Consider the following 12152-nt stretch of genomic DNA (forward strand, 5'->3'; position numbering starts at 1 on the left):
CCCAGACTGACGCACAATGGCTTCTCTAACATCATTGCTGATGTCCTTCCTCCTCAGCATAGTGTTATGGCATACCTGCAGTGTCAGGATATACAAAGGGCATATATATATATATAAATACCTACCTGTACAGAGGAGCAGTGTGGTGCTATATATAGTATATAGACTGCGGCTCTGGGACAGCCTCCGGCATTGGCGAAATATCCAATAAGGGTGACACTTCCCCAAGTACAGAAAAGACAATTCTGAGAGAATTGGGAGGGTTCACATACTTTTAATGCAAAATTCCTCTGTGACATCTGGTCCGGTTGGGGCAGTTTTACAGACTATATAACAGACAGCGACCCGATCACTGTCAAAGTGGATACCAGCAGAGGCGAGCAACTCCGCGTACAGGTATGGTAGAACCCTGCACTTCTATCTCCTCTATAACCGTTATATATCCATAGACCTGTGTAATATCACTGATATCTGACGTCACCTCCTGTATAATATCACTGATATCTGACGTCACCTCCTGTATAATATCACTGATATCTGATGTCACCTCCTGTATAATATCACTGATATCTGATGTCACCTCCTGTATAATATCACTGATATCTGATGATGTCACCTCCTGTATAATATCACTGATATCTGATGATGTCACCTCCTGTATAATATCACTGATCTCTGATGTCACCTCCTGTATAAGATCACTGATATCTGATGATGTCACCTCCTGTATAATATCACTGATATTTGATGATGTCACCTCCTGTATAATATCACTGATATCTGATGATGTCACCTCCTGTATAATATCACTGATATGTGATGTCACCTCCTGTATAATATCACTGATATCTGATGATGTCACCTCCTGTATAATATCACTGATATCTGATGTCACCTCCTGTATAATATCACTGATATCTGATGTCACCTCCTGTATAATATCACTGATATCTGATGATGTCCCCTCCTGTATAATATCACTGATATCTGATGATGTCACCTCCTGTATAATATCACTGATATCTGATGATGTCACCTCCTGTATAATATCACTGATATCTGATGATGTCACCTCCTGTATAATATCACTGATCTCTGATGTCACCTCCTGTATAAGATCACTGATATCTGATGATGTCACCTCCTGTATAATATCACTGATATCTGATGATGTCACCTCCTGTATAATATCACTGATATCTGATGATGTCACCTCCTGTATAATATCACTGATATCTGATGATGTCACCTCCTGTATAATATCACTGATATGTGATGTCACCTCCTGTATAATATCACTGATATCTGATGATGTCACCTCCTGTATAATATCACTGATATCTGATGTCACCTCCTGTATAATATCACTGATATCTGATGTCACCTCCTGTATAATATCACTGATATCTGACGTCACCTCCTGTATAATATCACTGATATCTGATGATGTCACCGCCTGTATAATATCACTGATATCTGATGATGTCACCTCCTGTATAATATCACTGATATCTGACGTCACCTCCTGTATAATATCACTGATATCTGATGATGTCCCCTCCTGTATAATATCACTGATATCTGATGATGTCACCTCCTGTATAATATCGCTGATATCTGATGTCACCTCCTGTATAATATCACTGATATCTGATGTCACCTCCTGTATAATATCACTGATATCTGATGATGTCACCTCCTGTATAATATCACTGATATCTGATCCCCTCCTGTATAATATCACTGATATCTGATGTCACCTCCTGTATAATATCACTGATATCTGATGTCACCTCCTGTATAATATCGCTGATATCTGATGATGTCACCTCCTGTATAATATCACTGATCTCTGATGTCACCTCCTGTATAATATCACTGATCTCTGATGTCACCTCCTGTATAATATCACTGATATCTGATGTCACCTCCTGTATAATATCACTGATATCTGATGATGTCACCTCCTGTATAATATCTCTGATATCTGATGTCACCTCCTGTATAATATCACTGATATCTGATGATGTCCCCTCCTGTATAATATCACTGATATCTGATGTCACCTCCTGTATAATATCACTGATATCTGACGTCACCTCCTGTATAATATCACTGATATCTGACGTCACCTCCTGTATAATATCACTGATATCTGATGATGTCCCCTCCTGTATAATATCGCTGATATCTGATGTCACCTCCTGTATAATATCACTGATATCTGATGATGTCCCCTCCTGTATAATATCACTGATATCTGACGTCACCTCCTGTATAATATCACTGATATCTGATGATGTCACCTCCTGTATAATATCACTGATATCTGATGATGTCACCTCCTGTATAATATCACTGATATCTGATGATGTCACCTCCTGTATAATATCGCTGATATCTGATGTCACCTCCTGTATAATATCACTGATATCTGATGATGTCCCCTCCTGTATAATATCTCTGATATCTGATGTCACCTCCTGTATAATATCACTGATATCTGATGATGTCCCCTCCTGTATAATATCTCTGATATCTGATGTCACCTCCTGTATAATATCACTGATATCTGACGTCACCTCCTGTATAATATCACTGATATCTGATGATGTCCCCTCCTGTATAATATCTCTGATATCTGATGTCACCTCCTGTATAATATCACTGATATCTGATGATGTCACCTCCTGTATAATATCACTGATATCTGATGTCACCTCCTGTATAATATCGCTGATATCTGATGATGTCCCCTCCTGTATAATATCACTGATATCTGATGATGTCCCCTCCTGTATAATATCACTGATATCTGATGATGTCCCCTCCTGTATAATATCTCTGATATCTGATGTCACCTCCTGTATAATATCACTGATATCTGATGATGTCCCCTCCTGTATAATATCACTGATATCTGACGTCACCTCCTGTATAATATCACTGATATCTGATGTCACCTCCTGTATAATATCACTGATATCTGACGTCACCTCCTGTATAATATCACTGATATCTGATGATGTCACCTCCTGTATAATATCACTGATATCTGACGTCACCTCCTGTATAATATCACTGATATCTGATGATGTCACCTCCTGTATAATATCACTGATATCTGATGTCACCTCCTGTATAATATCACTGATATCTGATGTCACCTCCTGTATAATATCACTGATATCTGACGTCACCTCCTGTATAATATCACTGATATCTGATGATGTCACCTCCTGTATAATATCACTGATATCTGACGTCACCTCCTGTATAATATCACTGATATCTGATGATGTCACCTCCTGTATAATATCACTGATATCTGATGTCACCTCCTGTATAATATCACTGATATCTGATGATGTCACCTCCTGTATAATATCACTGATATCTGATGATGTCACCTCCTGTATAATATCACTGATATCTGATGATGTCACCTCCTGTATAATATCACTGATATCTGATGATGTCCCCTCCTGTATAATATCACTGATATCTGACGTCACCTCCTGTATAATATCACTGATATCTGATGTCACCTCCTGTATAATATCACTGATATCTGACGTCACCTCCTGTATAATATCACTGATATCTGATGATGTCACCTCCTGTATAATATCACTGATATCTGACGTCACCTCCTGTATAATATCACTGATATCTGATGATGTCACCTCCTGTATAATATCACTGATATCTGATGTCACCTCCTGTATAATATCACTGATATCTGATGTCACCTCCTGTATAATATCACTGATATCTGATGATGTCACCTCCTGTATAATATCACTGATATCTGATGATGTCACCTCCTGTATAATATCGCTGATATCTGACGTCACCTCCTGTATAATATCATTGATATCTGGAGAGTGATGATGTCACTGTTGGTGTATAGTCATGTGACAGAGGTATCACCATGTATATGGTTATTTTTTAAGGAAATCCTAGAACCTGCAGACAATGATATAAGATCCAGAAATGACACCATAATAACTCCACAATGATTGGTTACCTGCAATGACAGATCCTTTCAGCTCCTCCCACCATAACAGCTCCATGCTTTACACTGCAGGTGTCGCTCTCTTCTGCTCACATGAGTAGCCCCACATTGTGCTGCAGCTATCGCTGGGTAATCTGTACATGGACCCCCCCCTCTAATGGCCTCCCCCTGCCCTGTGACCCCAGGATAACAGTCCGGTATTATAGAGACTCATCCAACATCTCATGTCCAATGTAGGAGGAGCCGGCGACACAATGTCCTCATATCTGCACCATGTCTTCTATTACAGATCATGCAGGGGGTCACCTCACAGACCGTGTCTGTCCAGCCGGTAGCGCTATCCCAGACCACGACCACATTCACTGCACTGACCCCAAATGACTGGAGCTCAGGAGTCTGCGACTGCTGTGAGGACATGGGGCTATGTAAGTGATGGCTTAAAGGGGAACTCCAGATCTTATGACAACTAGCCTGCATATCAAGTGTCAGAGAGGTAGTCACAGCTCCGCCCCCCTGTTACTGACAACCAGCCTGTATATATTATGTCTTAGAGGTAGTCACAGCCCCGCCCCCTGTATATATCATGTCTGAGAGGTAGTCACAGCCCCGCCCCCTGTATATATCATGTGTGAGAGGTAGTCACAGCCCCGCCCCCCTGTATATATCATCTCTGAGAGGTAGTCACAGCCCCGCCCCTGTATATATCATGTCTGAGAGGTAGTCACAGCCCCGCCCCCTGTATATATCATGTCTGAGAGGTTGTCACAGCCCCGCCCCCTGTATATAGCATGTCTGAGAGGTAGTCACAGCCCCGCCCCCTGTATATATCATGTCTGAGAGGTTGTCACAGCCCCGCCCCTGTATATATCATGTCTGAGAGGTAGTCACAGCCCCGCCCCCTGTATATACCATGTCTGAGAGGTAGTCACAGCCCCGCCCCCTGTATATATCATGTGTGAGAGGTAGTCACAGCACCGCCCCCTGTATATAGCATGTGTGAGAGGTAGTCACAGCCCCGCCCCCTGTATATATGTCTGAGAGGTAGTCACAGCCCCGCCCCTGTATATATCATGTCTGAGAGGTAGTCACAGCCCCACCCCCTGTATATATCATGTGTGAGAGGTAGTCACAGCCCCGCCCCCCTGTATATATCATATCTGAGAGGTAGTCACAGCCCCGCCCCTGTATATATCATGTCTGAGAGGTTGTCACAGCCCCGCCCCTGTATATATCATGTCTGAGAGGTAGTCACAGCCCCGCCCCCTGTATATATCATGTGTGAGAGGTAGTCACAGCCCCGCCCCCTGTATATATCATGTGTGAGAGGTAGTCACAGCCCCGCCCCCTGTATATATGTCTGAGAGGTAGTCACAGCCCCGCCCCTGTATATATCATGTCTGAGAGGTAGTCACAGCCCCACCCCCTGTATATATCATGTGTGAGAGGTAGTCACAGCCCCGCCCCCTGTATATATCATATCTGAGAGGTAGTCACAGCCCCGCCCCTGTATATATCATGTGTGAGAGGTAGTCACAGCCTCGCCCCGGTATATATCATGTGTGAGAGGTAGTCACAGCCCCGCCCCCTGTATATATCATGTGTGAGAGGTAGTCACAGCCTCGCCCCTGTATATATCATGTGTGAGAGGTAGTCACAGCCCCGCCCCCTGTATATATCATGTGTGAGAGGTAGTCACAGCCCCGCCCCCTGTATATATCATGTGTGAGAGGTAGTCACAGACTCGCCCCTGTATATATCATGTGTGAGAGGTAGTCACAGCCCCGTCCCCTGTGTATATCATGTCTTAGAGGGTGTCACAGCCCCGCCCCCTTGTCTACTTCTGACTCCTCTGTCCTCTTGCTCAGGCTGCTTCGCTTTCTGGTGTTTCCCGTGCTTCCAGTGCGCTACGTCCAGTGACTTCGGGGAGTGCCTGTGTCTCCCCCTGCTGGAGTACTGCAGTATAAATACTAACGGCTGCTGCCCCATTATCTCTCTGTCCATGAGGGCGGCGCTCCGTGAGAGATACAAGATCCCGGTAGGTATGGGTTATACACCGCAGCCCGGGGCTCAGGATTTGTAGCTTTGGCCACACTTCAGGCCACCATGACATCATCTGTCTGACCACCGGATGGCGCTCTGTCCTTCTCTCTCCATCCAGGGCTCCATCTTCAGTGACTGCTGCACGGCCTACTGGTGCATGTCCTGCTCCTGGTGCCAGATGGCTCGCGAGATCAAGAAGCGCAAGCAGCCATTCACCTTCGTGACCGCCCCAGACCACCGCCGTGCCTGCGGGCAACTCTGCAAAACCCAAGTTACACTGTGACGCAACATCAGAATTACTAGCCCAGAGGGCAACAGAACCGAGTGACCCAAGGACAAAGCAACAAGCCCCAGAGATAAAGGAGGACATGAGGGGCCCGAAGGTGGGGGGAGGGGCCGATGGCACAGGGAGGGGCAAGGCTGGCGGATGGCGCAGGAAATGTATATACATACAACAAGAATATTATTACAAGCCACGTCTGGCCCCGACACGTCTCCTCTCTGTTGCTTTTGCTTCTCTGACCGCCCCGACACCAGACCCTCCACTACCCGTCAGGGATGGAGACCGGTGGGGGTTACACTGACACCCAAAAAGGTGCAGCAAAGTTGTAGCAACCTTGGGGCACTATACAGTGTGTGTGAGGGGGAGCACGGTAATGGGGCACTATACAGTGTGTGAAGGGGAGCACGGTAATGGGGGCACTATACAGTGTGTGTGAGGGGGAGCACGGTAATGGGGCACTATACAGTGTGTGTGAGGGGGAGCACGGTAATGGGGGCACTATACAGTGTGTGTGAGGGGAGCACGGTAATGGGGGCACTATACAGTGTGTGTGAGGGGAGCACGGTAATGGGGACACTATACAGTGTGTGAGGAGGAGCACGGTAATGGGGGCACTATACAGTGTGTGGTGACGGGGGAGCACGGTAATGGGGCACTATACAGTGTGTGTGAGGGGGAGCACGGTAATGGGGCACTATACAGTGTGTGTGAGGGGGAGCACGGTAATGGGGCACTATACAGTGTGTGTGAGGGGGAGCACGGTAATGGGGCACTATACAGTGTGTGTGAGGGGGAGCACGGTAATGGGGCACTATACAGTGTGTGTGAGGGGAGCACGGTAATGGGGGCACTATACAGTGTGTGTGAGGGGGAGCACGGTAATGGGGGCACTATACAGTGTGTGAAGGGGAGCACGGTAATGGGGGCACTATACAGTGTGTGAGGGGGAGCACGGTAATGGGGGCACTATACAGTGTGTGTGAGGGGAGCACGGTAATGGGGCACTATACAGTGTGTGTGAGGGGAGCACGGTAATGGGGGCACTATACAGTGTGTGTGAGGGGAGCACGGTAATGGGGCACTATACAGTGTGTGTGAGGGGAGCACGGTAATGGGGCACTATACAGTGTGTGTGAGGGGAGCACGGTAATGGGGGCACTATACAGTGTGTGTGTGAGGGGAGCACGGTAATGGGGGCACTATACAGTGTGTGTGAGGGGAGCACGGTAATGGGGGGCACTATACAGTGTGTGTGAGGGGAGCACGGTAATGGGGGCACTATACAGTGTGTGTGAGGGGAGCACGGTAATGGGGCACTATACAGTGTGTGTGAGGGGAGCACGGTAATGGGGGCACTATACAGTGTGTGTGAGGGGAGCACGGTAATGGGGCACTATACAGTGTGTGAGGGGAGCACGGTAATGGGGCACTATACAGTGTGTGAGGGGAGCACGGTAATGGGGCACTATACAGTGTGTGAGGGGGAGCACGGTAATGGGGCACTATACAGTGTGTGTGAGGGGGAGCACGGTAATGGGGCACTATACAGTGTGTGAAGGGGAGCACGGTAATGGGGCACTATACAGTGTGTGAGGGGGAGCACGGTTAATGGGGCACTATACAGTGTGTGAAGGGGAGCACGGTAATAGGGGGCACTATACAGTGTGTGTGAGGGGGAGCACGGTAATGGGGGCACTATACAGTGTGTGTGAGGGGAGCACGGTAATGGGGGGCACTATACAGTGTGTGTGAGGGGAGCACGGTAATGGGGGCACTATACAGTGTGTGTGAGGGGAGCACGGTAATGGGGGCACTATACAGTGTGTGTGAGGGGGGAGCACGGTAATGGGGCACTATACAGTGTGTGTGAGGGGGAGCACGGTAATGGGGCACTATACAGTGTGTGTGAGGGGAGCACGGTAATGGGGGCACTATACAGTGTGTGGAAGGGGAGCACGGTAATGGGGCACTATACAGTGTGTGAAGGGGGAGCACGGTAATGGGGCACTATACAGTGTGTGAAGGGGAGCACGGTAATGGGGGCACTATACAGTGTGTGTGAGGGGAGCACGGTAATGGGGGCACTATACAGTGTGTGTGAGGGGAGCACGGTAATGGGGGCACTATACAGTGTGTGTGTGAGGGGGAGCACGGTAATGGGGCACTATACAGTGTGTGTGAGGGGAGCACGGTAATGGGAGGCACTATACAGTGTGTGAGGGGAGCACGGTAATGGGGCACTATACAGTGTGTGTGAGGGGAGCACGGTAATAGGGGCACTATACAGTGTGTGTGAGGGGGAGCACGGTAATGGGGCACTATACAGTGTGTGTGAGGGGGAGCACGGTAATGGGGGGCACTATACAGTGTGTGTGAGGGGGAGCACGGTAATGGGGGGCACTATACAGTGTGTGTGAGGGGGAGCACGGTAATGGGGCACTATAGTGTGTGTGAGGGGAGCACGGTAATGGGGGGCACTATACAGTGTGTGTGAGGGGGAGCACGGTAATGGGGGCACAATACAGTGTGTGTGAGGGGAGCACGGTAATGGGGGCACTATACAGTGTGTGTGAGGGGGAGCACGGTAATGGGGGCACTATACAGTGTGTGTGAGGGGGAGCACGGTAATGGGGGCACTATACAGTGTGTGTGAGGGGAGCACGGTAATGGGGCACTATACAGTGTGTGAAGGGGAGCACGGTAATGGGGCACTATACAGTGTGTGTGAGGGGAGCACGGTAATGGGGCACTATACAGTGTGTGAAGGGGAGCACGGTAATGGGGCACTATACAGTGTGTGTGAGGGGAGCACGGTAATGGGGCACTATACAGTGTGTGTGTGAGGGGAGCACGGTAATGGGGCACTATACAGTGTGTGAAGGGGAGCACGGTAATGGGGCACTATACAGTGTGTGTGAGGGGAGCACGGTAATGGGGCACTATACAGTGTGTGAGGGGAGCACGGTAATGGGGGCACTATACAGTGTGTGAGGGGAGCACGGTAATGGGGGCACTATACAGTGTGTGAGGGGAGCACGGTAATGGGGCACTATACAGTGTGTGTGTGAGGGGAGCACGGTAATGGGGGCACTATACAGTGTGTGAGGGGAGCACGGTAATGGGGGCACTATACAGTGTGTGAGGGGAGCACGGTAATGGGGGCACTATACAGTGTGTGTGAGGGGAGCACGGTAATGGGGGCACTATACAGTGTGTGTGAGGGGAGCACGGTAATGGGGGCACTATACAGCGTGTGAGGGGAGCACGGTAATGGGGGCACTATACAGTGTGTGTGAAGGGGAGCACGGTAATGGGGCACTATACAGTGTGTGTGAAGGGGAGCACAATAATGGGGGCACTATACAGTGTGTGTGAGGGGGAGCACGGTAATGGGGCACTATACAGTGTGTGTGAGGGGAGCACGGTAATGGGGGGCACTATACAGTGTGTGTGAGGGGGAGCACGGTAATGGGGGCACTATACAGTGTGTGTGAGGGGAGCACGGTAATGGGGGCACTATACAGTGTGTGTGAGGGGGAGCACGGTAATGGGGCACTATACAGTGTGTGTGAGGGGAGCACGGTAATGGGGGCACTATACAGTGTGTGTGAGGGGGAGCACGGTAATGGGGCACTATACAGTGTGTGTGAGGGGGAGCACGGTAATGGGGCACTATACAGTGTGTGTGAGGGGAGCACAGTAATGGGGGCACTATACAGTGTGTGTGAGGGGAGCACGGTAATGGGGGCACTATACAGTGTGTGTGAGGGGAGCACGGTAATGGGGCACTATACAGTGTGTGTGAGGGGAGCACGGTAATGGGGCACTATACAGTGTGTGTGAGGGGGAGCACGGTAATGGGGCACTATACAGTGTGTGTGAGGGGGAGCACGGTAATGGGGGGTACTATACAGTGTGTGTGAGGGGAGCACAGTAATGGGGCACTATACAGTGTGTGAGGGGGAGCACGGTAATGGGGGCACTATACAGTGTGTGTGAGGGGGAGCACGGTAATGGGGCACTATACAGTGTGTGTGAGGGGGGGCACTATACAGTGTGTGTGAGGGGGGGCACAGTAATGGGGCACTATACAGTGTGTGTGTGAGGGGAGCACAGTAATGGGGGCACTATACAGTGTGTGTGTGAGGGGAGCACAGTAATGGGACACTATACAGTGTGTGTGTGAGGGGAGCACAGTAATGGGGCACTATACAGTGTGTGAGGGGGAGCACAGTAATGGGGGCACTATACAGTGTGTGAGGGGGAGCACAGTAATGGGGGCACTATACAGTGTGTGTGAGGGGAGCACAGTAATGGGGCACTATACAGTGTGTGTGAGGGGAGCACAGTAATGGGGGCACTATACAGTGTGTGTGAGGGGAGCACAGTAATGGGGCACTATACAGTGTGTGAGGGGAGCACGGTAATAAGGGCACTATACAGTGTGTGAGGGGAGCACGGTAATGGGGCACTATACAGTGTGTGTGAGGGGAGCACGGTAATGGGGAACTATACAGTGTGTGTGAGGGGGAGCACGGTAATGGGGCACTATACAGTGTGTGTGAGGGGAGCACGGTAATGGGGGCACTATACAGTGTGTGAGGGGAGCACGGTAATGGGGCACTATACAATGTGTGTGAGAAGGAGCACGGTAATGGGGGCACTATACAGTGTGTGTGTGAGGGGAGCACGGTAATGGGGGCACTATACAGTGTGTGTGTGAGGGGAGCACGGTAATGGGGGCACTATACAGTGTGTGTGAGGGGGAGCACGGTAATGGGGGCACTATACAGTGTGTGAGGGGGAGCACAGTAATGGGGCACTATACAGTGTGTGTGTGAGGGGAGCACGGTAATGGGGCACTATACAGTGTGTGAGGGGGAGCACAGTAATGGGGGCACTATACAGTGTGTGTGAGGGGAGCACAGTAATGGGGCACTATACAGTGTGTGTGAGGGGAGCACGGTAATGGGGCACTATACAATGTGTGTGAGGGGAGCACAGTAATGGAGCACTATACAGTGTGTGTGAGGGGAGCACAGTAATGGGGCACTATACAGTGTGTGTGAGGGGAGCACGGTAATGGGGCACTATACAGTGTGTGTGAAGGGGAGCACGGTAATGGGGGGCACTATACAGTGTGTGAGGGGAGCACAGTAATGGGGCACTATACAGTGTGTGTGAGGGGGGAGCACGGTAATGGGGGCACTATACAGTGTGTGAGGGGAGCACGGTAATGGGGGCACTATACAGTGTGTGTGAGGGGAGCACGGTAATGGGGGCACTATACAGTGTGTGTGAGGGGAGCACGGAAATGGGGCACTATACAGTGTGTGTGGGAGGGGAGCACGGTAATGGGGCACTATACAGTGTGTGTGTGAGGGGAGCACGGTAATGGGGCACAATACAGTGTGTGTGTGAGGGGAGCACGGTAATGGGGCACTATACAGTGTGTGTGAGGGGAGCACGGAAATGGGGCACAATACAGTGTGTGTGTGAGGGGAGCACAGTAATGGGGGCACTATACAGTGTGTGAGGGAAGCACATTAATGGGGGCACTATACAGTTTGTGTGAGGGGAGCACGGTAATGGGGGCACTATACAGTGTGTGTGAGGGGAGCACGGTAATGGGGGCACTATACAGTGTGTGTGAGGGGAGCACGGTAATGGGGCACTATACAGTGTGTGTGAGGGGGAGCACGGTAATGGGGGCACTATACAGTGTGTGAGGGGAGCACAGTAATGGGGGCACTATACAGTGTGTGAGGGGAGCACAGTAATGGGGGCACTATACAGTGTGTGTGAGGGGGA

General features: G+C 49.5%; 1 protein-coding gene across 1 annotated transcript; it reads left to right on the top strand.

Moving 5' to 3' along the window:
* Positions 1 to 368: 368 nt before the first annotated feature.
* Positions 369 to 6402, top strand: LOC142187389 (cornifelin homolog). Its single transcript, XM_075261593.1, has 4 exons — positions 369 to 396; positions 4308 to 4443; positions 5884 to 6053; positions 6177 to 6402. Exons 2-4 carry the CDS (start codon positions 4311 to 4313, stop codon positions 6339 to 6341), a joined length of 468 nt encoding a protein of 155 aa, XP_075117694.1. The 5' UTR covers positions 369 to 396; positions 4308 to 4310; the 3' UTR covers positions 6342 to 6402.
* The last annotated feature ends 5750 nt before the right edge of the window (positions 6403 to 12152 follow it).

The sequence above is a fragment of the Leptodactylus fuscus genome, unplaced genomic scaffold (assembly GCF_031893055.1).
Source record: "Leptodactylus fuscus isolate aLepFus1 unplaced genomic scaffold, aLepFus1.hap2 HAP2_SCAFFOLD_228, whole genome shotgun sequence".
NCBI classification, from domain to species: Eukaryota; Metazoa; Chordata; class Amphibia; order Anura; family Leptodactylidae; genus Leptodactylus; species Leptodactylus fuscus.